The sequence below is a fragment of the Borostomias antarcticus genome, assembly GCF_949987555.1.
Source record: "Borostomias antarcticus genome assembly, chromosome: 21".
Taxonomy (NCBI): Eukaryota; Metazoa; Chordata; class Actinopteri; order Stomiiformes; family Stomiidae; genus Borostomias; species Borostomias antarcticus.
This window is the reverse complement of record NC_140254.1, coordinates 6,752,033-6,779,154: the sequence shown is the minus strand read 5'-3', so window position 1 is coordinate 6,779,154 and position 27,122 is coordinate 6,752,033. Positions and strand designations below refer to the sequence as shown.

Below are 27,122 nucleotides of genomic sequence, written 5' to 3'. Positions count from 1 at the left end.
CCAACCAGTAACAACTTTCGCGATCAGGCGCTCCCACGCATAGATATGCCCCGCCCATCTAACCTGGGCTAGCGTCTCTCATTTGCTCCTACGACCTGTACGACTCTTTCAATTCTGACTAGGCGATACGCCCTCAGAACACCAGCTTGGGCGGCAAAGTGGCACAAACTCTATTATGTAGTATGCGGAGCGCAGCGATTCAACGTAATATTTAAGTCTGGAGAGAGACTACACAATCTGCACTGCACTTAAAACTGACCTTCCATGGGCGTCTCTGTCCAAGCAGGAAGTCCTCATCCTGGCACACCTCCCTGCGCATCCGCAAAAAGTCGGAGAAGAAAGACAAGGAGGGAAAGAAGGAGACCAAGCTGGAGAACGGCTACAGGAAGTCCAGAGATGGCCTGGCCAATAAGGTTTCTGTAAAGGTGGGTCCCCCTTCCTTGGCACTGTCATGCCAGACAGTGTCCGGGTAAAAAGTCTGTCTAATAGACCCGCTGGCTAGACCAGCTCCCAACGTTAGCTACCAGCTCCCAACTGGCTAACGTTCGTGGACGAGGTTTTCAACTCTAAGATGTACTTTTCTTCAAATTACTTCCAAACGTCAATATTATGTTTACTGACATCAGACAAGTTAGATAGCAAGCTAGCAAACAAAAAGTCACAAAAGACAATCAGACTTTTTACCCTGACACTATCTGGCAACCAGGACACATTTTGGCATGACAGCACCAGCCATTCCGGTTCTTTCTGTGTATATTCCCGTCTCTCTCTCTCCTGCCGTGTCAACGCATGGAAAGGAACAGGACAGGAATTCCTCTCTTAAAACGATGCTTTATCACAGTCTGACATCTTTCTATTTCTTTCCAGCTTCTAAACCCCAACTACATCTACGATGGTAAGTGTTGACATTTTTTCACATGTCTTGATTAAAAAATACAAATAAAAAGTGCCTGAATCCAACTATCTCCTTAGCGCTGTGACCTGACCTTTGAACCCGCTCTTCCTCCAGTGACCCCTGAGTTCCTGGTGCCCCTGAGCGAGGTGACCTGTGACACTGGAGAGAGCGTGACCCTCCGGTGTAAGGTGTGTGGCCGGCCCAAAGCCTCGGTCACCTGGCGGGGACCAGACCAGACCACCCTGACCAACAATGGACACTTCAGCATCGCCTACAGGTACACACACACACACACACACACACTCTCTCCTGACTGTCAATGCACCTTTACAAGTAAGGATATTCCCCCTCTTAAAATGTGTGTGTGTGTGTGTGTGTGTGTGTGTGTGTTGCAGCGAGACAGGCGAGGCGACCCTGCGGATAGTGGGCGTGGACTCTGAAGATGACGGCGTTTACACCTGTGTTGCTACTAACGACCTGGGCAGCGCCTCATCATCGGCCAGCCTCAGAGTACTAGGTGAGAGACAAACACTCAAACACACACACACACACACACACACACACACACAAGTACCGTAAAACATACCAATACCAAATATGGTGTAGCCATTCTGACCTTGGCCTGTGTCTGTTTGTGTGTGTGTGTGTCCAGCGGTGTCCAGTGACGGGGTCAGGGTGAGCTGGAATGACAACTTCGAGTCCCACTACACTGAGGTGGCTGAACTGGGCAGGTAACACACACTTCCCCTCAGTCTCATCCAGGGTTGCAAAACCCTGGGAATATTCACAAACTCAAAAATTTATTGGAATTAACAGGAATAAATTCTGTTTCCCAGTTAATTCCCGTTAATTCCCATTCATTCCCATAAATTCCTGTAACTGTAATTCCCATGGTGAATATTCGTGGAATTTTGCAACCCTACTCGTATCTACCTCCATACACTCCATTAGGGATGCTCCGGTCTGGATTTTGGGGGCTGATAACGATCACCGATTATTTTTGGATCCTTTGGATCTTTTTTTATTTTTTATTTTAGACTTCTCCTGTTAGAATGGTCTTACCCATATTATTTAATCGATATGATGACTCTGTCTTTTCTTGCATAGATTTAGATTAAGTTTGTCCATTATTAATCACTCATTAACTCATGAATAGGCCCTCGAAATATTATTCAAGTATGTAAAATATACTTCAGTACACAGTGTATGACCAATGCCAAGTGAGTAAAATAAAATACTTTATTTTGAAATTCCTTGAAATAAAGCTACCGGACATAAGTTTCCATTTCCCACTGCTTGAAGAGCAACTGGTTGTGTGTCCTAATTTTAAACCGCAAAAATGTCCAAACTACAGCTGATCAGAGATTTAGTTAAAGGAGTAGTAAAGGGAAAAATCATGTTTAGCCCTGTTTTAAGGTTACTTATGATCATATACAATGGTTCAGATCAAAAAGTTGACAAAACTAGCACTTTTGAGAAAGTCTGATAATTGCTCTACCACCGTTTTGGTCATACAATGGATGTGGATGGGCACCTTGAAAAATCATTCAAAAAACATGTTAAACTCTCAATTTCAAAGACAAGAAACTCACTGAGGTGTCAGTTGGCGTTCTGACATATAATTCGCCATAAAGTAAGATTCTAGTTCATCTGGAAAGGCTTTTTAAAATATTTAGCATATATAACTATTTAGTCGCAGCACATACGTGTGTAAACTTCCGCAAACTAGGTAGCCTAGCAACATAAACAATAACAATAGCTACCGTAAGTAGTTCCGCTTCCTGAATCCCCTCTGCGGATTGATCTACACATCTACAACGGTCGCGTCAATACAAGTCAATGGATTTCATAACCCGGATTCATACTTTGCGGCGAATTTGATGTCAGAACACCAATGGACACCAATTACCCCCTCGGTGAGCTTCTTGTCTTTGAAATCGAGAGTTTGACATGTTTTTGAATGATTTTTCAAGGTGCCCACCCACATCCATTGTATGACCTAAACGGTGGTAGAGCAATTATCAACTTTATCAAAAGTGCTAGTTTTGACCCACTACTCTGTAACATTTAGCTTGTAGCATCCAAGTTTGTACTTGTATCTATGTCAAGCTATCCAGCTAGAATAGACATATAAGATAGGCTTTTGCGATTGGCCAAATTGGCGACCACCGATCGAGTCAATTTGGGGTGAAAATCGGCTGATTTAAATCGGTGGCTGATCGATCGGAGCATCCATACCCTCCACGATGATGACGACGATGATGAAGATATCGGCTCTGACCCGCGCCCCGCCCCCTCTCTCCCCAGGGGCCGGTTCTCTGTGGTCAAGCGTTGCGACCACAAGGGGACGCGGCGCACAGTGGCGGTCAAGCTGGTCAACAAGAAGCTGATGCGGAGGGACCAGGTGACCCAGGAGCTCGGCCTGCTGCAGAGGCTCCAGCACACACACCTGGTCAGCCTGCTGGACACCTACGAGACCCCCAGCAGCTACGCACTGGTCCTGGAGATGTGAGTTAGCACGCACACACACACTTTATTTTTTTTATTTTACACAACATATTGTCATTCAGCTATCCTAATATTTAGGCAACGTGTGTAAAACATCCTGACTGTGTCGTGCGTGTGTGTGCGTGTGTGTGCGTGTGTGTGTGTGTGCATGCGTGTGTGCGTGCGTGCGCGTGTGTGTGTGCGTGCATGTGCAGAGTGGACCAAGGCCGTCTGCTGGACTACATCGTGAGCTGGGGGAACCTGACTGAGGAGAAGGTGGCCGGCTACCTGAGGGACGTCCTAGAAGCTTTACACTACCTGCACAACTGCAGAGTAGCACACCTGGACGTCAAGGTACGCCTGGCTCACACGCATGCATAGCCCTGGTCCAGGTGGATATACTGTTCAGGCCTGTACCCCGTATACCACCCTGCCAGGGACCATTCGTTGCACCATTGACTTACAGTTGCAGCCCCCCATCTTTTATATAAAAAGCACATTTTTGCGCTTAAATAACGCACATCCACCGATGTCCACTAGCCTGGCTTCGCAACCCCGATCACGTGATCTCTCTCCGATAGACGGCCTGTGAGATCACGTGATTAGGGTTGTGAAGCCAGGCTAGTGGACACCATAATAGCTCCATGAGTGGGTAGCGGTGGATACAGTATGTGCGCTATTTAAGTGCAAAAAGGTGCTTTTTTTTTGCTTTTTTTTTTTAAAGGTGGGGTGCTGCAACTGTAGCCAACTCGGAGAAAAGGCTTTCAGTTTTCGAAAACTGTCTTCCCTTCGATGAGGAACAAAATAATGTTATCTGTAGATACGGTAATGTAGACCGATGACAAAAGTCAATTGGTGCATGAATGGTTCCTGGCAGGGCCCTGAATAGTATACCGACCTGGACCAGGGATAACTCACGCACAACTCTAAGAACGTGGTTAGCAGAAGAAAATCCCGCGTCGGCACAATTTTGAAGGTTGCTCCGTAGGTGATGTTGTCAGCTGATAACAGTAGACTTGACTCTGATATACAGCACAGTACATGTCTGACTGTCCCGCCTCACCACCCCCTCCCTCTGCCCCCCCCCTCCCCCACGCCCCCCCCCCCAGCCTGAGAACCTGCTGGTGGCCCACACCCCCGCCGGACAGCCCGCCGTCAAGCTCACCGACTTCGGGGACGCGGTCCAGCTCAACAGCGCCCACTATGTGCACCCTCTCCTGGGCAGCCCCGAGTTCGCCTCCCCCGAGCTGGTCCTGGGGGAGCCCGTCTCGCTGACCTCCGACCTCTGGAGCCTGGGCGTGGTCACCTACGTGCTGCTGAGCGGTGCCTCGCCCTTCCTGGACGAGAGCGCCGAGGAGACGTGCCTGAACATCTGCCGGCTGGACTTCAGCTTCCCGCGGGATTACTTCCAGGGCGTGAGCCAGGCGGCGCGCGACTTTGTGTGCCTGCTGCTGCGCAGCGAGCCGGCCCGGCGCCCGCCGGCGGGGCTGTGCCTCCAGGAGCCCTGGGTGGTCCACCATCACCGGGCCAGTGGCGGGCGGGCGACGGAGGGCTGCCTGGACACGTCGCGCCTGGTGTCCTTTATCGACCGCAGGAAACACCAGACGGACGCCAGGCCCATCGGGGGCGTGTGCAGCTTCCTCCAGAGCCGCCTCCAGCAGAGAGTCTGACCCCTCCCCCTTCCCCACCCACCACACATAGAGGCCCAAACCCAACCCAACCCCGCTACCCCCTTAGCTTAGGCGGAGGGTCTCTCTGGTTTCCTCACCCTAGGCCGGGGGGGTAAGAGGCTTTGCTGGGTTTTGGGTTGGGGGTGGAGGAAAAATATGGAGGGAAAAAAATGAAGTGTGCTGATCTCATCCTCTTTACCATACGCCGTGGCGGAAAGAAAAAAGTCCTGTAGTCCTTTCACCAATCAGAAACTGAGGCCCATCGAGGTTCTAAGCCAATCAGAGCCCTGGGAGAACAAAAGAGTTCTCAGCCAATCAAAACAAGGATGGATGGTCCTCACCAGTCTACTGCTGCTTGCTGGTTTCAACTCAAAACTGATTTTCTAGAAGAAGAAAGAAAACTAAGCTAAAAAAAAACAACATACAAATAGATGGAGTAACTTATTTTCCTTTGACTCACTGACTATCGGCTGATCAAACGAGCCTGGCGACGGAGCCAGACGCGCCTGACACATCTGCACAAGGAAGCCGAGCTTCAGAAGGAGGTCGTGCTTGCAGAGATAGGGGTGGCGTTAACACAGAGAGCAACCTTTCCCCCTGACCCTCCTGTTGCCAGAGAGGGACAGAGACGTTACGTTTTAGAGCTTTTACACGGTGTTCAACTCAAAGACTTTTGAGAAACGCCCCTTTCTTAAAGAAACATTGTATAGGATAGGAGACGCTGTCCATACCTTTTCAAGAACATGTTTGGAAAATAAACGGAGAAAAAAAAAAAGATTAGAGAACACGCTCATCAGTTGAAAGTCGCTGTGCTACTTTGGACACTGTAGACACCCAATTCTGGAGAGACTGTTCCAGCGGCCGAGCTCCTCAACTTTGTTGAGGCATTTTTACGTCCAATCAGAGCTTTTCGATTGCTGCGCTTATGTACCTAATCTAAGAAACCACGACAACCATGTCGCAAGTAACAAGTACAGATTCTAACTGCTGCACTGTCCAACCTCTTCAAAGAAACAATAGACAAATGATTTCAGTGTTGCTTTTACCAGAACAAAAATTGTGTTGTGCAGATATAAGATGTTTAAGCCTTACTTTGTATATAGACTTTAACTGCCTTTCTGTCCTTCACATTCAAAATGGCTGCCTGCTTTTAATTGACGTCGTTGGGAGGCGGGAGCTAGGATCCCTGCAGGTATAAATCTAGATTGTCATTGGACGCTGGTGGCAGCGGAAATTGCCGGAAGGGGCCGGATGAGGAGGGGGAAGACGGAATACTGTAAATGCACTCACTGTATGTTATGTTTCTGATTCTTTATCATGTGCAATGTTGCGGCTTTAACATTTTATGCAACTATTTATGAAGACATCTGTTGTATCTGTAATAAATATAGAGAAAAGCATGTACTTGGTACTGCTGGTAGTGGTGTTTATTTGACCTTTGACCCTATTTGAGTATTATTGTCTTCCCAGGTAAACGTTTGGGGTCTCAAGTCGACAGAGCACTTATGAGTAGAGCTATTTGATTTTGTCACTTTTTTTCTTTATGTACAGTAGTTACTGGTATACCAAAGTTGTCTCAGCTCTAGCTAGGCTGTTTTCTTGATTATGACATTTCACTTTATTAAGTTATACATGTTCATAACCTCTGTACGGGAGGTTTACACTTGTTGAACTAGGCGTTTTGTTTGCACGTGTTCTGAGTGAGAACACTAGGGCCAGCCTCCCAGTAGACATGCGCTCTCCAGCACCCCTGGCTGGAGTCTCTAAGCTGCCAGGGGTCTCTGACATTTTCTTCCTACTTCCGGAAATAGTTTAAACATCATGGAAATGATCTCTTAATCATCAATGGCTGAATTTATAACTATATCAATTGTATATGTAAATAAGCATCAAATATATGAGTTGTTTCATGACTGAGATGATCAAGTTAGACAAACACAACAACTGTGTCAAAAATAACACCCTATTCAACGTAAACTTAACTGCCTTTTACCTGAAAACTAGTTCACCGCGTGGAGAATGAGATATTATTTTCGTTTTTTCCTCTATTGGATGGCACTAGTCGGCAACATGAGAGAAAGACATGTCAGTCTTCTTGGCATATCTGATATAGTTTTAATCATCTTCCTCGTTCTTAAACTATCAACAAGACGTGCTTTCCTGTAATGTCAATCTTTTGCCCACACCCATAGGAGACAAAATCAAAACTGAACAGAATGTGTTGTTGCCATTTTTGGGGTGTTGCTTGCGACTGCCAAGAACGGCATGCAGCCAATCAGGTTAGGGCGTCCGGGAGGGAGAGATGGAGGCGTGTGTGTGTCACAGCTGTACCGGCCCTACAGTGCCCTTTTATTTATTAATGAATCACTGTAAAGCTGTACAAAGGCCATCAAAACAAGTCATCTTGGACTGGATCCTTCTTCAGTTATGATTTTGTTCTTTATTGTTTTGTTGATATTGTTGTTGTTCCCATTTCACTATTTTATACATATGTATAATTGTTTACCATGTTTTTATTCATTTTTCGTTTTTTTTTAGTTTTTTCTTATATTTGCATGTATATTCTTTTGTACAGCCCATAGTTCTTCAAGTGATTTGATGTAAATATTTTCATTATTTTGCCATCAGTTACTTAAAAATAAACATACTGAACATAGTCCCTGCTTTACCTGATTTGTTCATGTGTACAATTTCTTCACTCATCATATCATGATGTATCAGAGGTGTAGTGATGACTAAAGAAGTGTGTATACTGTAGCAGAAATGTTAGTGTTTACATTAGTGGTGTTTAAAGAAGGGGGTGTACTGTGGGTCCATGGATAAAGAAGTGGGTGTACTGTGGGTCCATGGATAAAGAAGTGGGTGTACTGTGGGTCCATGGATAAAGAAGGGGGTGTACTGTGGGTCCATGGATAAAGAAGGGGGTGTACTGTGGGTCCATGGATAAAGAAGGGGGTGTACTGTGGGTCCATGGATAAAGAAGGGGGTGTACTGTGGGTTCATGGATAAAGAAGGGGGTGTACTCCATATTCCTCCGAATACCCTCCACTACACCACTGTGTTTGATGATTAAGGGAAAAAGAATTAAGGCCAGCTAAGCTGGAGAAAGAGTCCATAACCAATATTTTTGGGTGTGTTGACAAAACCTTCATCTGTTCTGTAGGCACTAGGCCAGAGGGGATGAGTATTGAGATGGTATCTCTTTGGCTGCTGCAGTGTTGGCAATAACAGGTCTGTGTACCTCGCTACAGAGAGAGACCAGCGGTTTTGTTTCCTGATCCAGCTGCATTCTTCAGAGCGATCGTCCAGGTATGTGCTGGTCTGTGGTGTTTTACAGGTGCTATTGGCTCTGTTTTGTATGTAACTATTAATGTTTTTTAATTATGTTTAATTTATTTTTCTTGACACAGTTTGGTATAGATGTAACTTGATTGTATCATTGCTTTTATTCAAATATATTTTTTGATATCATCTGAGAACTTCTGATCATAGGAATACATCGATGTGAATTTATCAAGCAGGCCAAATAAAAAAGTAGCCTATGTGATATAAATAACTCATTCAACCCTTATTTAATGAGTCGGGTTGAATGAGAACGTAGTCTCTTTTGCTCTGTTTCAATCCACCATCTGAAATCATCTACGCCATTTTAGGTTATCATACTTGTCACAGTAGTAGTGTAGAGACTAAATCTCTGAAAACATTCTGAATCTTTAAGAGCCATGCACTGTAACGATTTAAAGCTTGATTCACATACAACAGCCAAGCCGAGTCCTGACAGTGTCCTGATAAACCAATTGGCTTTCTAAGATTGTGGCTGGTTTGGTGTTGAATTGCTGGCTGGCTGGTTTGCTGCCTGGCCTCTTTTCTTCACCTCAGTGCCCCCTGGTGGTAACAATTAAAGTTACAAGAAGAGTCTTTGGTCTTACCGAGTTGTGATTAGACTCAAACTAGTTCAACCACTTTTTAATTTTTCATTACAAGTGCAGTGCCCGTCTAACTCAGATACCTTGATTGGAGGCCATGTTAAATTGTGCCCAATGACCCTTACGGAGGGTGCTTATTACGTAGAATGACAAAGGGATGGTGCAATAAGCAATTAGACCTCACTTTCTGTTTACGCAGTGTTGTGTTGACCTTGAGTGGCAGCCATGTTAAATTGTGCCCATTAGCTTAGCTATTTAGCTACCGTGGGGGCGGCTGTGGCTCAGGAGGGAGAGCGGTATGATCGTAGGGTCAGCAGTATGAATCCCGGCTCCTCCTGTTCACATGTCGTAGTGTCCTTGTGCAAGACACTTGGACCCCAAATTGCTCCCATTGAGCAGAACTGGGTCATTCAGAATTTACAGTGGGTTATCAGATTCAGAGCCAGTTTTCCATAGGCCTGACTCAGTTTGGTCCACAATGCAGAACCCGACACCACCCTAAAGTCAGACCTGTTGTTTATTAGGCTACATTGTGTTTAGGTGACTAGTCAGCTTCTTGAATTCAAAGATGCCCTAATCTGAGAGGTCTGTTCTTTTGGGTCTCTGTGGGTTTTAGATATATTCTTATGGAATCCAGAAATGGTATGCACGTCCGTAGTGCGTTGGTGCAGGACAAAGAGGTAAACAATTAAAAATAGTGAGGTCCGTACACAGCTACTGCTCCACCAAAATTGATTGTGCAACACTCAACATTTCGACCTGCAAAGGTCTTCGTCAAGTGGAGCAGTAGCTGTGTGCAGACCTCACTGTTTTTAACTTTAGATCTTTTCTGGCATATTTTTGTTAGTGATTCGGATGTGTTTGTGTCATGTGCCTGCAGGATGAAACTAGAAAAGAGAGCAACATGGAGGGAGAACTATTGGCTATAGAACAGACCCTGACTAAGGAGGAGAAGTGGGGAGAACAGGCTCTGACTAAGGAGGAGAAGGAGGAGAAGGAGGAGGAACAGACCAGGACTAAGGAGGAGAAGGAGGAGGATCAGACCAGGACTAAGGAGGAGAAGGAGGAGGAACAGACCAGGACTAAGGAGGAGAAGGGACAACAGACCCCGGGACGGTGAGTGACATTGTGAATGTTCAGCTTTGTATCCATGTTTGAATTACATTTTTATTTGATTTCCATCCTTTACCACTTTTTTTCCCCATGACCACTGGAGATTTATTGAGTGAGAATTTGCATGAGCTGCATATAGTACTTTACTTTACAGTAAAACATTTTGATGCACTCAATTTTGGATATTTAGAAAAATCCAGGATGGAGAGTTTGGAAAGTCATGCATGCAGTACATACATGCAGTGTAGCAATTGTGGTGTCAATTGACCAAAACTTGGGAAAACAAGAAAGGTTTAATGGGTTTTACAGTTTTTGAGAAAAAAAGAGTGATGGACTTCAGAATTCCTGCCAGCTCAAAGGATATGGATATTTCTACTCACTTGCTCCATTTTGGTGGTGGTTGCAAAATGATAGCACGTACGTCTGATTTGTTATGATTTCTGTTAAGTTTTAAACGTTTAAACTTTGGTCCACAATGACTGTTGAGGACTTGTGCCATACAGTAGGCCTGATCAAGGTTGTAATGACCTCAGAATAAATGCAGACTCGAAAAAGCTCTCTGTCCTTGTCTTCCTGGACCTGAGTGCAGCGTTTGAAATGGTAGACCATAATATCCTTGTTAGAAGACTGGAGATCTGGGTTGGCCTCTCTGGGCCTGTCCTTGACTGGGTCAGGACGTATTTAACTGGTGACCACAGCTCAAAGAACACTGAGATGACATGTGGGGTTCCACAATGATCAATTCTAGGGCCCCTACCTTTCAGTCTGTACAGTACATGTTACCCATATGCGAAGGAACAACATTACTGTAGCTACCATAGCTATGCTGATGACACCCAACTCTACATTTCTGTGACACCCCTCGATTACAGCTCAATTGATTGCTTGACAGAATGTATTGCTGACATAAATGTATGGATGTCACAGAACTTCCTCCAGTTAAACCAGGACAAAACTGAAATATTGATAATTGGCGAAAAGGATGAAAGAGAGACTATCGGTGCATTTAAAAACACTGTCACTGAATACCAAATGCCGGACCAGAAACGTAGGTGTCGTGCTGGACTCTGATCTTAGCTTTGAGGCCCATATGAAGAATGTAACAAGTGCCTCATTGTATCACCTAAGAAACATTGCCACGGTGAAACTGTTCCCCTCCTAGACTGATACTGAAAGACTAATGCATGATTTTATTACTAGCAGGTTGGACTATTGTAACGCTTTCCTGTCTGGCCTGCCAAAAAAAGCGAGAAGTCAACTCAAACTGATTCAAAATGCTGCAGCATGTGTTCTTACAAAGACCAGAAGGAGGGCTCACGTCACACCAGCTTTAAAATCACTGCACTGATAACCTGTTTTAGAATAGATTTTAAGATTATTTTTTGTCTATAAATCCTTAAATAATCAAGCACCTAAATACATTATCAGATATGCTTTTAAAATATACACCCAGTAGGTCCCTCAGGTCCTCTGGCGCTTAGAGCCAGAACTAAGAGGCATGGGGAGGCAGCCTTCAGTTCTTATTCCCCCAGCCTTAGGAACACCCTGCCAGAGGACCTGAGAATGCCTGAGACCGTGGTAACTTTTAAACGAGATTTTAAAACATACCTTTTTAACATTGCTTTTACCACATAGCGTTCCTTGTCTTAATATCCTAGGGTTAGGGTTAACCCTGTTCTTAATTTGTATTGTTTTTATAGTTTTTATTCTATTTTACATTATCTTTTAATTTTTAATTATTTTATTTTGATTGTTTCTTTTTTTTATTGTTCTCACTGTGTTTATGATTTGTGTTTTCATCCATCTCGTTTTATGTAAAGCACTACGTGCTACATATGAATGGTGCTATATAAATAACATTATTGACATGACACTGACATTTGTTGAAGGGTTGATGAGAAGAAGAGATCAATATCAGTGGTCACCAGTTACCCGTCACAGAAGAGTGACCAGTCACTGTTTAGACAGTAAAATTAAGCATTTCAGTAATTTCATGTTGGTGTCAACATTAAATAACATTTAGACCTCAATATTGATTAATGTATACATTTTACCCCAATACTGAAATCTACAGGGTCCAATCATCGCAATCATCATCAACCCTTAGTTATGAGTCATCAGTGAATTTCTATTCTATGGATCATCCCCCTGACTTCGAGGATGGAGACAGGTGAGATTATAGTCTTCCACATGGAGTCTAGCAGTAATCACATCATATTTTCCAGCTCAAAGACATTTATTGTCCTTTGACCAACACTTTTTGATAGATGAGAACAGCACTCTGTCTACAAACACTTTACTAAAAGTAACTAACACTTCAAAAGAATTCCCCACACCTTGCCACAAAAACAGCTTTTTCCCCACGGCCATCAGACTCATAAACAAGGATTGTGTCCCCCCACGACCCCCCCCCCCCCCCCACCACACACACACACATTGACTCCATACCCCCTGCACCGCTAACACACACCTATTGTTCCACATACCTTAACGGCACACACACTGCACTCACTGTACACTGCTCACCCACCACACTACACTCTACACACACACACACACACACACACACACACAGACACACACACACACACACTGTACAGTACATCCACACAGTACACCACATTCTGTATACTGTAGAACATATACTGCAGTTGTGCCTCCCCCTTTATTTTTTATTTTTAACTGTATATCCTAATTTGTACATTGCACTGGATTTTGTTGCACTGTTTTTGCATTTTGTATTTGCACAGTTTTTTGTAGTTTTGCAGTCATGTCTTTGCACTGTCCTGTCCTTCACCCTGTCCTATGTCATCTACAACATTGTATGCCTTAACTAGGGCTGTCAATTTAATGTGTTAATTAGCTTAATTAATTATGCAAACATTAACGTGTTAATAAAAATTAACGCAAATTAATCACATGCATCGATTTCGTCCATCTGTAGGTGACTCAGTTGCCGCGCCATTGCCTGATTTAAAGGTGGGGTAGGTAGTTTGACGTCAACAAGGCCTCCAATTGGTCATCTTTATCAAAAGAACCTGCCCCTCCCTCCTGTCAATCATGATGTAGTCCCTCCCTCCAAACATGACTGGTAGGTGTGGCGAGATAGAGACCCTGATTGGTCAATACATTTGGGCCAAGGCATTCTTTGAATCCAAAATACAGAGGCAGCGGTAAACACGGAGATCCAAGTTTGTTCTCAGAGCACTTCTGTTACTGATAGCTGAAAGGATATTATGCCAATTTTACCAAATAAAGCTAAAAGCAAACTACCCATCCCACCTTTAACATTATTGAAGCGACAAACTTAATTTGGACCTGAATGTCGTATGTCACGCAAAAGTATCTTTGCCTTCAAACAAACTCGAGGAGGCAGATAATCAGACTTTGCTTTGCCCTCTAAACGGAAAGTTTACTTACAAAATACTCCCAGATGGGACAGTTAATAAGCGCATGGTCGTGTGCAATATCTGCAAGAAATATGCAGTTTGTGGAATATTGCATTCCATTGGAGCAGTTAGCCTAACTTATCATCTCAATGCTAAACAAGTTAGAACAGTTTAGTTATAACAACTGTCAGCCCCAGTAGCCTACTAGCGGGCTTCGCCCGCACTCACTGAGAACAGGCTCTGAATTAGCCCTTTTCAGTCCTGTAGTCGCATGCTCGCTCATGCCAGACAACAGTCCTTTCACCCTCCATTCACTTCGCCGTCAAAATAAATCGTTTTCGGCCTATTTAGGAGAGGCGCTCATATTTACAGTGTCAGATAAACATGAAACTTCACTTACCTAAGCAAAAGGGTCTATTTAAACAAATGCTGGGTTTTGAAGCCTCGGCGCTACCATAAAATAACTTATTTAGACGTGTTCTGTCCGAGTGAAATTATTTTTCCAAGGTAGTCTTCTTCTGTGGTGGTGGCGGTCTCTTTGAAGCTACAAAACACCGCCACCACCATAGAAGAAGACTCGGGTTGTTATCCGCCTCCACGTCTTGCATCCAAACGGTATAATGCACAGCTCCTAGTTGATTATCCCTTACATCACTGGTTCCCAACCTTTCTTCCCTAGAGCACCCCTAACTTACACCTGATAGATATGGGCCCCCCAAGTTGTTGTGAACGTCCAGTCTACGTCCTATGGAGGTCAACACTGGATGTCCAGTCTACATCCTACGGAGGTCGACACACACTGGACGATTCGGAGTCTCAGATTAATTTTTTGAATTTATAAACATAGAATTGTAATGTAGGCTTTTGGCCCTGTAAGACATTATCATGTATTTTGTTATAACTGTTGTGTGACATGTCAATGACATGATTCTTTAACAAATATTTGTCTATTTAAATATGATATTAAAGTCTCAATTTATCTGAGGCCTGGCGCCCCCCCCTGCGATCGTTGGCGCCCCCCTAAGGGGGGCCTGGACCCCAGGTTGGGAAACCCTGCCTTACATAATCTACTGCTCATTTTGGTCTATGCCTCCCTCTGCTGTCTGCACATTGTTACTGCGCCATAGTGGATCAATGCATTCTACGGGATCTAACTAAGAATAAGCAGAAAAGGACATTTGGTACCTCTGCCCATGAACGCTTGTCGTCAGCATGTATAGTGACATTAGGGTACTGATACTTAGAGGCGACAAATGAAAAAAAAAAGAAGCAGTTTATGAGCAGCTGGGTTTTGACACGGTTGGGGTCAGCTGTTAGTTAATGGCGACAGCCTGCCTGAGACGTAACAGCCATGCAAATAATCCTGACACCGTGTCTGATTGGCTGCGTCGTGGGATTCAATCTGTGCGATAAGCGCTTGTTGGGACGCTCTGAATTTCCTCAGTTGTCCGAGGTGGTACAGTCTCTGATGTGCTTTCCTCACCACAGTGTCTATGTGTATTGACCATGGCAGCTCCTTGGTGATCTGGACACCAATGGATTTAAAACTGTCCACTCTCTCTACAGGGGTGAAGAGACCAATGTCACCCAGTTACATTTCAATGAAGTATAAATTATAGGGGGCTTGGAAGTCCAGCTATTTATCCACCTATACAAAATCTGGCTATGTTGGTCTAAAGTCGATGATGTCACACTATGAGCCCCACTGTTCTCCTCTCTAGCACAATTATAAAAAGCACACACATGCCGGCAACCCAGTCGGACAACAACTGAGAGGAAGAGCACCTACCTGGCTGCTCGACAGCTCTGGCGTCTCTGTCCGGTCCATTGTTCTGGGTCAGCTCCGTTCTCTCTCAGTTCATTCAGTTGGGTTAAAAGCAGTTGTTAAAGGTCCACAATCAATCCTGAGCTGAAAGTTGCCCCAATAGTCTCCATGACAGACAGCTAGTCAGCGTCCGAGTGACTCAGCATGCCCCGTGTGGCTGCGCCGTAGGCTTCGATCCATGCGATAAGTGCTTGTTTACGTACAAAGCAAAATGGTGGGCTCTGGTACATGTGTGTACAGTATGCAGGCGCTCACTAACGTACAGAGGTCAATCTAAAATCCCCCCTTCGGCGTTGCAGGGTGGGAGACAATGAGGGAGATTAACTCATGAAGAAAATGTGAAATCTACCTAGAATTTGCCAAAACATATTTACCCAGATGGTTGAAATTTTACTTTGGTATTTTGTGTAGTTATTCATTAGGAGGTTGTTGACTACTTTGTGAGACTGTATTGTTGTTTTGTTGAAGGGCTGATGAGAAGGAGAGATCATTTTCACTGATCCCCAGTTACATGTCAATGAAGAGTGACGAGCCACTGTTTAGACAGTAAGATTAAGCATTTCAGTCATGTCAGTAATTTCATGTTGGTGTCAACATTAAATAACATGTTGACCTCAATATTGCTTAATGTATACATTTTTTACCCCAATACTGAAATCTACAGTGTCCAACTTCGCAAGTCGCAATCATCACCAGACCCCAGTTATGAGTCATCAGTGAATTGCCGTTCTATGGATCAACCCATTTACTTCGAGGATGGAGACAGGTGAGAAAATAGTCTTCCACATGGAGTCTAATAACATTATAATATTTTCCAGCTCAAAGACATTCTTTGTCCTTTGACCATCACTTTTTGATAGAATACAAAAGCACTCTGTCTACAAACACTTAACTTTAAAGGGGTTTTTCAAAATAATTCTCCACATCTTTATGAAAGTACAGTATTCATAACACCATAGTTATCCCTCTGGACTTTTATTTTGAAAAGGATTATCAACTACTGTATGTTAAATGAATTTGTTATGAATGATTCTCCAACACATAAACGTCAGTTACATGTCAGTAATTTCATGTTGGTGTCAACATTAAATAACATGTTGACCTCAATATTGATTAATGTATACATTTTTTACCCCAATACTGAAATCTACAGTGTCCAACTTCGCAAGTCGCAATCATCACCAGACCCCAGTTATGAGTCATCAGTGAATTGCCGTTCTATGGATCAACCCATTTACTTCGAGGATGGAGACAGGTGAGAAAATAGTCTTCCACATGGAGTCTAATAACATTATAATATTTTCCAGCTCAAAGACATTCATTGTCCTTTGACCATCACTTTTTGATAGATGACAACAGCACTCTGTCTACAAACACTTAACTTTAAAGGGGTTTTTCAAAATAATTCTCCACACCTTTATGAAAGTACAGTATTCATAACACCATAGTTATCCCTCTGGACTTTTATTTTGAAAAGGATTATCAACTACTGTATGTTAAATGAATTTGTTATGAATGATTCTCCAACACATAAACAGATGTAATGGATGGTTTCATAAAGGTGTTATGAATTCTTATGATGTCCCCTTCATGCAAAGTGTATCCAAGTTGATTTCACAGATGCCTGCAATAAGTTTGTCTGCAGTCACTTTTCATCATTCCCTCAGGCTTTCATGTGTAAAAAGTAATTTCATTGTTTCACATTCTCCCTATCCGTATTAGATCAGAGCTTTGTGATCCCTGTTCTGATGTTGACATAACGAAGAGGGCTGTGAAGATCTGTCTGACCTGCAGTAACTCCTACTGTGAGAAACACGTTAGGAGGCACTACAAAGACGCACGGTTTCAGAAACACCGCTTGGAGGATGTGCTAGTAAGTGTGGAGCAGACACAAGGAGGACATGATATCCATCATCACGTGGAGCTAGCAGGAGGACAGGTAGCTGTTTTTGTTCTTCCTGCGAATGAAAGGATATTTTGTCAAGGAAATTAAGATTAATACTTCTGTCAATGAATGTCCAATGTCCAATCAAACCTTCATGATCACTAAAAACAAAAAATCTGTATTATAAATCAATTGACTGATTAAATACTTGCTCTGTTTTATACAGCTTACAACTTTTGACGGACAGCATCACAAAGCTATGACCTTGGTTAAAGGTATGTGTGAGTTATCTCACTAAATACTCCTTTTTATGACCTTTGATGAATAACAATGAATGTAGAGCACTTGTGCTCCTGTTGGTGCCAGTAAAGTCCATTAAATGTCCATTAATTAGACAAAGTCTTCATGTAGTAATGAATGTCCCATTCAGCGCTGCCCCCTCCTGGTGAGATCAGCTTCCTGTCGGTGAAGTTGAACTCGATGACTCTGAGGTGGGGCCCTCCTGAGGATCTGGAAGGACCCAAGAAGTTTAGAGTGACCTGGGAATGTGACGGACAACAGAAGAGACTTAAAGTATCAGACGTGTATCAAGTCAATTTAACTGGACTCCAGCCTGGTCAACTGTATGAGTTCTCTGTGGTCACAGAGGGCGAACATGGCAACCGAAGTAATCCTGTTTCAGCATCTAAACACACAGGTACAGCGCAATACACTACTCTTTCAGTTTGTGTTAACGGAAACAGTTTTTACTGTACCTTCAATCACTCATCTAACACAAATGACCAGCATGCGAGCCTTTCTTAAATCACATCTTCAATTCTATCAGTGATCCCATCTCCAAGGGACATTAAGCTTGTCAGGTCGGGACCGACTTCCTTTGTTCTTCGTTGGACCAAAGCTCAAGAAATCAAGCAAGCCCCACAGAGCTTCCTCATATCCTACCACAGCCCAGGAACAGAGCCCCTGCTAATATACACGGAAGAATGCTACAGAACACTGACTGACCTGCAGCCCGGGATCGAGTACACGCTCAGCGTCTCCACCGTGCTGAGAAATGGAGAGCAGAGTAAACCGGTCTCAACAATCGCTTGGACAAGTAAGAGATGGCATGCTCTTCAAATCATGTATTGTGTTGCTAAGTTGATATCATTGACTGCTTTTGCAGGCAGAGTAATGCATTGTGTTGGATGACAGAAATATTGGGCTGATTACAACAATACATTACAATAACAACAACAACAACAACTCCCCATAGGGAATGAAGAACTAAACTGATAATTTTTCATATCATATTTCTGCCTAAACTGATCCTATTTCTGAATTCCAATATAAAGCTGGTTGTAGCATATTTGGGGACATGGATATAGATTTATTCTAATCTGTTGCAGTTAAACAGGAGAAAGATGATAACAATTATTGATAATTATCCTCTAAATGTTTACTGTAAGCAATAGGTTTACACAACTATTCAACTAAATTCAATATAAGTTAAATAATTCTTAATGTATTGACCTTGTGTCCAATCATTGACCACTTTTTTTTTTACGGTAATTTGAATCAAAATCATCATATTTATTCATGTTAAAGGAGTAGTAAAGGGAAAATGCATGTTTAGCCCTGTTTTAAGGTTAATTATGATCATATACAATGGTCCAGATCAAAACATTGACAAAACTAGCACTTTTGAGAAAGTCTGATAATTGCTCTACCACTGTTTTGGTCATACAATGGATGTGGGTGGGCACCTTGAAAAATCTTTCAAAAACATGTTAAACTCTCGATTTCAAAGACAAGAAGCTCACCGAGGGGCTAATTGGTGTCCGTTAGTGTTCTGACATCAAATTCTAGTTCAATCATACAATGGATGTGGGTGGGCACCTTGAAAAATCTTTCAAAAACATGTTAAACTCTCGATTTCAAAGACAAGAAGCTCACCGAGGGGCTAATTGGTGTTCTGACATCAAATTCGCCGCAAAGTATGAATCCTGTAGGGTTTTATTGATCATTTTATGAAATCCATTGACTTGTATTGAAGAGACCGTTGTAGATGTGTAGATCAATCCGCAGAGGGGATTCAGGAAGCGGAACTACTTACGGTAGCTATTGTTATTGTTTATGTTGCTAGGCTACCTAGTTTACGGAAGTTTACACACGTATGTGCTGTGACTAAATAGTTCTATGCTAAATATTTAAAAAAGCCTTTCCAGATGAACTAGAATCTTACTTTATGGCGAATTATATGTCAGAACGCCAACTAACACCTCGGTGAGGTGTTTCTTGTCTTTGAAATTGAGAGTTTAATATCTTTTTTGAATGATTTTTCACAGTGCCCACCCACATCCATTGTATGACCAAAACGGCGGTAGAGCAATTTTCAGACTTTCTCAAAAGTGCTAGTTTTGTCAACGTTTTGATCTGAACCATTGTATATGATCATAAGTAACCTTTAAACAGGGCTAAACATGCATTTTCCCTTTACTACTCCTTTAAGGATATTTGTTAACGGTAGTGTTGTTTCTCCTAGTACTTCCTGTCCCAGTCAAGCTGACAGTCGACTCAGTGGACGCCACATCAGCCACTGTGAGCTGGGAACAGCCAGGTGGAATGGACCTGACTCAGCTCCATTACCAGGTCTGCTACCAGTGTCCAGGAAGAGATCAACACACCACCACCACCTCCGCACTCAGCATCACTCTCTCTGACCTGCGTCCTGCATCAGAGCACTGTGTCAGCGTCTGCAGTCTGCTGGACAACGGGGAGAAGAGCCCGTCTGTGTCAAAGACCTTCATAACTAGTAAGGCCTGGCCTGAGAAACTAACCCCTTTTCCATGTTTGATCCAAATACTCTGGCACCCACTGTTTATGTCCAAAAACCAAATGCCAATCTTAACCTTAGGAGTTCCAGCGCCGGCAGACTTGACAGCAGAACAGTCGCAGACCTGCTCTGTGACCCTTCACTGGACCCAGGCTGAAGGACTGCTACAGATGCCACATCACTTCCTCATATCCTACAGCAGGGAGGGAGCAGGAGCCCGGACAACGCAGACAGAAGACAGTGACGTGACGCTCACTGACCTGCAGCCTGGTACCAAGTACACAGTCAGCCTCTCCACTGTGCTGGACCCTGGAGGGGAACAGAGTGAACCCGTCTCCACAATAATTAACACTAGTAAGCATAATCAAACTCCCACATTCAGTGAAGGATGAACATTCCAATCCCCTGAGCCTTTTCAATATCTCAAATCACTCTCGCATTTTTCATAATTTGACCACTGCTACTCGTATTAATGACATAATGCATCCAGAAAACTTTACAGAATAGCTGTGCTGAGCCTTTCGGTGGACTTTGAACATTCACATTGAAAATATCAGGCAATGTTATTATTACTATTATTATTATTGTTATTATTATGCAATGTGGACCAGGACATGTGCAAACAAAGTGCATTAATTTAGCTCATTCATGCTAATAAATTCAAATAACCTTATTCTTCATCAGCTCATCAGGTCCTCTGCTGTCACTTTGGTAAATGTACAGATACAGTACTGTATATTGGCCAGGTAACTGACATTATGACGTGTCCCTTCCTAGAACCAGCCTCTCCTGAAAACATGAGGGTGACAGATATTAAAAGTAGATCTGTCACATTGTGTTGGGACAATCCAGCCAACATGGAAGATGTCTCATATTCATATAACTCCTGCAAACCAGAAGACCAAGGACAAGAGAGGACAACTGAAAGCAACAGTGCTGCTATCTGCAATCTGAAGCCAGGGACACCATACACCTTTAACGTGACCACAGTGCTAAAAAATGGCATTAAGAGCTCAAGTGAAACACTGCATCAATCCACAAGTAAGTCATACACAACTGTTCGTTAACCTAACACTGTGAAAACTAAGAGAAGTTAAACACACTGTGGGTAAAGGTTTATCCAGTAAATAGCACTTTATTGATATCTTGCAATCAAGTATCCATCCATGTATTTGCATTTATATTATTATTTCAGAAAAAAATAACTTCAGAGTGACTTCATCACAACTACCATTTAACTTTCACATTGTTCTAGTTTTAAAATATATAGCAGTGCATTGCTTTATTATGACATGGTGAGTAAGGTTGATTGCATTTTACACAAGCAGCCAGAGTTTCAAAACAAGTGCACAGTGACCATGCTGTCCCCCACCCATGAGGCATGTTCCCCTGTGGTAATGAATGCTCTTCCTCAGGTCGGTGGGGCTGCTGCGGGTGTTTCACCGGTCTGTGGTAGCTGGTCTATGGTAGCCGGTCTGCAGTAGCTGGTCTGTGGAAGCCGGTCTGTGGTAGCCGGTCTGCGGTAGCCGGTCTGTGCTAGCCAGCACGCTGTTCTTTGCCGTGGCCTGCTGGGGAGGCAGAACCAGGTCTGGGGAGTCAAACAAGCTGAACAAGCTGTTGAGGAGGACCGGGTTTTTTCATGGAGCAACTTTTCTGGAGGCTGCGGTCGAGAGGAGGATGAGGGACAAACTGAAGTCCATTATGGACAACCCCCCTCATCCCTTCCATGACGAGCCGTGGCAGATGGGGAGTACCTTTGTGTGTTTGTATGTATGTATGTATGTATGTATGTATGTATGTATGTATGTATGTATGTATGTATGTATGTATGTATGTATGTATGTATGTATGTATGTATATATGCATGTATGTATGTCACCCAGTGGATATGTGTCATATCACAAGGCTCTGGCGGTTAAAAGGGTACCAGCCTCTAAACCTGAAAGAGGGACTCAAAGGGATGAATGCAGCACAAGGTGATTTGGATTTACAGTAGACTTGTTTTCCACTGTGAGACTGGTTAGAACAAAGTTTGGCAGCCTGCAATTTGAAAAACCTAAATATAAGTCTTCTACGTCATCAAATTCCTCTTTTCTCAGTCTTCTCAACACTAGAGACCATGGTTCAATTCCTACTGATGACAGTAAGAGAACAGATAAGCCTTGGGATAAACATAAAAGTACTAATGTCATAACATATTAGCTTCAGTTTGATCTTAGATGATTAACAAAATAAAGGTTCATCTAAATTAACCCCACACTTCTAGTCCTCCCACACTCTCACCTTACCAAGCTGGATCAGCAGCTTCCTGTGACAGAGAAACCAAATATTAGTTGGTGCGGGATTTGAACCCACATTGCAGGGCACGCTGCAGGAATCACTTGCTGGGTGGCGACACCAGCATTACCCCACTGAGCTACCCAAGACCTCTAGAAACAAGTGCTCCTCATCATACTTACACCTGATTCAACTAACATAGCTGTAATAAGACTTTACGGATAGGGATATTGCAGGGATGAGCCTCTACCTCCACACTAAAGAGGAATTTGATTAAGTAGAAGGCCGATATTGAGGTTTATCAAGTTGCAGGCTGCCAAGCTTTGTCCTAACCAGTCTCACAGTGGAAAGCAAGGCTAAGTCCAGCATGAGGCCGCTGGTGCTGTTGTGGGGACGGTGAACGGGGATTATTCAATCTGTTTCTGATTTGTGCCATATCAAGTCAGGGCAAGACTACTCCATCTTAGAACAAGAAGGGAATACTGTTTAAAGATTGATTTCCACTGAGTCAACACAGCGTGATGTTTGAGTTTAATTCTTTCTGTCAAAGAGCTATTCTATAGTCTAGCCTGGTTATTCTTTCAGTCATCAAAACCTTGATGACTTTTAGAGCTGCTACTGGGCTGGTTTGATGGGGACAGTTGTCAAGGTTACTCAGGACTTCATAAAACCTTTGTTGTACAGAGGGAAGTTGTTATTGTGTTCCATTAAGCACTGACAGGATTGTATTTTTAGTTTGCTATTATTGCACTTTGCCTTCAGCACTAGATTATGCTCTTAGTCACTTGTTTTAGAAAGGAGATGCACTTGTGAGCACTTGTTCTGGGAGGAAGCATCTGTAATGAATGTAATGTAATTAGCCAACTGCTACCAAGCTGACTGATGACATCTACTGATGAAAGACGTTATCTGAGGTCTCAACAATGACTTGTGAGGATGACAAAGAAACCTGCATCCACGCTGTTAAGATTTAATTTGATTGTTGCTTATTGTTAAGCACTGCAACTATGCCTGACTTATGGTCGATTCAAGGATCTTCATTTGTCATATAAAATAGACTGGTACTATGTACAATCAAGCCGTTTCAATCTCAATCCATTACTTTCATTAAATTCTTTATAATTGAGACTCAACATCATATTTTTATACTTTTAATATTGACATTCAAATCCAAATCTACGACATGAACAACCCCTCGTCTATCATAATCGATGCCATGACGTAAACTACTGTAGAACGTCTGATATGAAAAGGTTGAACTTTGGCGCCCTCTAGTGGTCTAACGGCGACAATGTTGTTACAGATCTCACATACCACTTTTTCTTTTATTTATTTCTGAGTTCTTTCCCCACAGTTCTATGTTCTAAATATAAGTGGATTGGCTAACAGCACTTTCTGTACTAGAACAGTGGACTAGTGTGAGCAGATTAGGACCGGCCTGTGAGTGTGCAATAGCTGCAAAGTCGCTCTGTCATCCAGTCAGATTAGCCGCTCACTTGAACAGCCCAGATTACTCTACCTTGACAGGCCTAATCCCCACGTGCCGGCAAGACGACTGCATCATGTCTCACTGTGGAGACACGACTCAATCCTAATCTGAGAAAAGGAGAGACTAGGGGTGAACATGGCCGCCTGAGTGAGACAGCCCACATACATGTAGATTACAGATTAACTCTTGAGCCCACGCCCCAGTCTACCCCTCCCCAGCACCCCAAAGACAGCGTCACTAGTGAACACCCCCCCACCACTACCCCAAATACCGTCTCACTATTGACCTCCCCCCAACCAAAGACTGCCTCAGTGTTTGAAATGGCGGGGGGTCAAGTGAGGTCGTTTTTTAACATACCAGTGTTTATGTCAGTTGTGTGATGTGTCTAACTGCACTATTTTACAAATTAGGGTTCCTTATGGAAAAATGAATTGATGAAGAGGGAGCATGTGGTGTGAAGCGGACCTTCCTCTCAGGAGCGAGGGTGAGAGGAACGCTAGCCTGGCTTCACCACCCTGATCACGTGGGGCGAGGAGCACGGACGACGTCCGAAGAACCAGCCGGGCAGCTCGTTGGTTTATAGCAATGTCGTCTTTTATTCTGATTTCCAATAAACAGAGAATATATCAGTCCCTTATTTGTACAAAAATACCTGAACAGGATACAATGTAGATCCATGAACCATTCAGACATTTACAGGATGAAGCAAAGCACTAAGAACATGGGGGTGTCGCCCAAATGGATGAATGTCAATTATTCCACATCATTCCCTGAAATAATTCTCTATCTCTAACTGAAGGCTAAACGAGAGTCTCAATCCTAATTTCAGAAAATATGCCAGGAAGCCCAAAATCCTTTGCTCAAATCTACCTCGCTAAAAGTTAAGATTGGCGAGAGTCCGAAATGTTCCGTGTGCAAACCTCAGGTCAGGACCGGCTCCGGGACACTACAGTGGCCTCTGCTTCTTCAGCCCGTGGCTCAGCTGGGGGACAGCACTCACCCGGGGTGTGGTTCTGGCCCACAGGCCCTGATGCTGGGACAGTTAGGCACCTGTCGCTAAATGAGGCTTGTTTTTACACCAGAAACCAGGTCAGAGTACATGGAGAAACAACGCAACCTTGTTGAGCTACAATTGCACATTTTGAAGAAGTGTGCAAAGCCAGCATTGAAACAGCTTGGTGACGCCCGCCACCCCCCCCCTCGACCATCTGAGCCTTAAAAAAACACAACAGACCCCCGCCTCCACTGCTGCTCTGTACCCTCCCTCTAGTCCCGGAGGGCCTCGGTGAGGCCCAGGCTCCGGCCCGGCACTCGGACAACAGGCCCGGGTTGGACCAGGGGACAGGGGTCCTTGGCCCAGGGGGGTACTGATTGGACAGTGTGGGCCGGAGACCAGAGGACGGAAGGCTCAGAAGACGGCAGCTCGCAGCAGCAGAGACCGCGAGCCGCCTGATGTCATCTTCAGGTCTTTAGGGTTCCCTCATCTCTAGACTTCCCCTGCGGTCTTAAAGCCCATCAGCTTATACGTTGGAATTCACGCTCAGATTTTTGACGCATGCCAAAAGTCCAGTTTTTTGATCGCTTAATTTAATACTGTATATATCGTGGTATATTCTTTTTCTTTATATAAAAGGTCATTTTGTGACAAATAAAAGAAAACATACAATAAAGTCAATATACACACAATGAAATAATGGGGGGAAATAAGGACAAATAAATCACTCTTCTTCATTTTAAATGGAGTTATGACCAAAAGCATAACGCCCCATACATAGTGATCTGTGACCTACGTACAGTGTTAGATCTAACGTTTCCATAGTTTCACATACTTAAAAAATAGAGATATATAATGGACATCCATATGGTTGGATTTCTATATAGGATTGCATTATAACACAGTGATTAGGAGCTGAGGATGGAGAGAGTGAGAGAGAGAGAGAGAAAGAGAACTTAAGAGAGCAGGGACAGTGGTTTTTAGTCCTGAGTTACCCCTTGGTGGATATCGGTTCTGTCCGTTCCAGCCAGCGTTGACGGCCCGTGACGCCCCGCCCACGCCCCCCCCCCCCCCCCCCCCCCAGGACAGGGTTCCAGGACAGGGTTCCTGCTCCGGACCCCGCCTGCCTTCTCTCCCTGACCCTTCACTGACCCCACAAACAGGGGGGGGGGGGGTTGAAAGTGCATACCTGTTTTCTCAGGCCTAAAACCAGACTATCATATCTAAAGGCAAAGAGTTGAGACCCGGTGCGCGGGTGGGGAGGGGGGGGGGGGTCGTTGAGGGAGAGGGGGGCGGGGGTGTTGGGGAGGGGGGGCCTCTGTGATGCTCAGTCTGGTTAGTATCACAGCCGCACGTCACACATTCATCACAGAGGGTCGTCGCGTACAGTAGCTTACAGGGTGGACCCAGAGGGGTGGGGGGGTAGTTCAAGCTTTATCCAATCCCTGGGGAGTCTGCCCCGTTGCTGACTAAGGCCTGATTGGTTGGAGCGCAGAGCTGGCGAGTCAGGTTTGTTTGCTCTAAGGTGGGGTGGGGGTTGTCTGGTGGTGGCGTGTGACAGCGAGGTTCCTTGGGCAGAGCTGTGCTGGCAGGGCGCCCATGTGACCTGGTGGTAACCCTATTTACCGGTAAATCTGGCGCAGGGGGCGGTGGGGTATAAATCTGGTGGAAGCCTTGAGCAGATGTGATGTCACATGGCCGCCTGGCCTTGGCCAACCTCACGACAGGAGGGACGCGGTCGGCCCTGTGTGTCCTCGCAAGGCCCCCGCCCCCCTTGTCTTCCGTCTCCTACGCTGGCGTTGGACCTCGGAATGTATGGGACTTCGGGGGGGGGGGGTGGGTGGAGGGGGGTGCGGCGGCGGCTGGGGGGGACATCGGGAGCTCATTCCTCTCTCTCCTATCCGTGACGTGTTAGTGTATGTGCATTACAACATAGCTTGGGTTTCATACACAAGGCTCACAATGTTCACTTAAGGCGAGTTAAGTTTAGACTCAGTGGACCGTGGCTGTCGGACACAGTCGACTAAGTCAACATTTCAAGTCATTTGTTTGATTCAACATGAATACAAATAAAGGAGTCTGGGAAGTGCTCGTGTTGGGGCGCCGGGACAGTGGTCAAAATCCACTCTGGGCCCAGTCCTCGCATGCTCAACTCAACACCAGTCAGAACTCTGAACATCATCATCATCATTATCAATGTGCAAGTAGTGAGCTTCAAACAGACTTGGGGAATACTGAAGGACATTCATTAGCAACACAACTATGAGAAACCAGATTTAACACTGATGAGAGCCCTACTTGTCAAGGCAGACAGAAACGCCCCAACCACTCCCCTCCCCCCCTCCCTCCCCCCCTCC

At 44.3% G+C, this 27,122-nt stretch overlaps 2 protein-coding genes across 2 annotated transcripts in view; both read left to right on the top strand.

Annotated features, from left to right (window-relative positions):
- Nucleotides 1-7,570, top strand: part of LOC311323207 (triple functional domain protein-like) — a 44,691-nt gene extending 37,121 nt beyond the window's left edge. Inside the window, 9 exon segments of the mRNA XM_084455390.1 lie at nucleotides 287-469; nucleotides 842-859; nucleotides 861-895; nucleotides 1,010-1,172; nucleotides 1,291-1,412; nucleotides 1,548-1,626; nucleotides 3,203-3,403; nucleotides 3,598-3,736; nucleotides 4,492-7,570. Coding sequence (XP_084311516.1) covers nucleotides 287-469; nucleotides 842-859; nucleotides 861-895; nucleotides 1,010-1,172; nucleotides 1,291-1,412; nucleotides 1,548-1,626; nucleotides 3,203-3,403; nucleotides 3,598-3,736; nucleotides 4,492-5,052 — 1,501 coding nt within the window. The 3' untranslated portion in view covers nucleotides 5,053-7,570.
- Nucleotides 7,571-8,166: 596 nt separating this feature from the next.
- Nucleotides 8,167-27,076, top strand: LOC311323133 (collagen alpha-1(XII) chain-like). The gene is made up of 15 exons (XM_084455296.1): nucleotides 8,167-8,183; nucleotides 8,304-8,361; nucleotides 9,859-10,094; nucleotides 12,166-12,261; nucleotides 15,774-15,851; nucleotides 15,970-16,071; nucleotides 16,459-16,560; nucleotides 17,028-17,244; nucleotides 17,417-17,465; nucleotides 17,621-17,887; nucleotides 18,017-18,286; nucleotides 19,715-19,984; nucleotides 20,087-20,359; nucleotides 20,783-21,046; nucleotides 21,421-27,076. The coding sequence occupies exons 3-15, from the start codon at nucleotides 9,883-9,885 to the stop codon at nucleotides 21,459-21,461; spliced, it is 2,241 nt and encodes a 746-aa protein (XP_084311422.1). The 5' UTR covers nucleotides 8,167-8,183; nucleotides 8,304-8,361; nucleotides 9,859-9,882; the 3' UTR covers nucleotides 21,462-27,076.
- The last annotated feature ends 46 nt before the right edge of the window (nucleotides 27,077-27,122 follow it).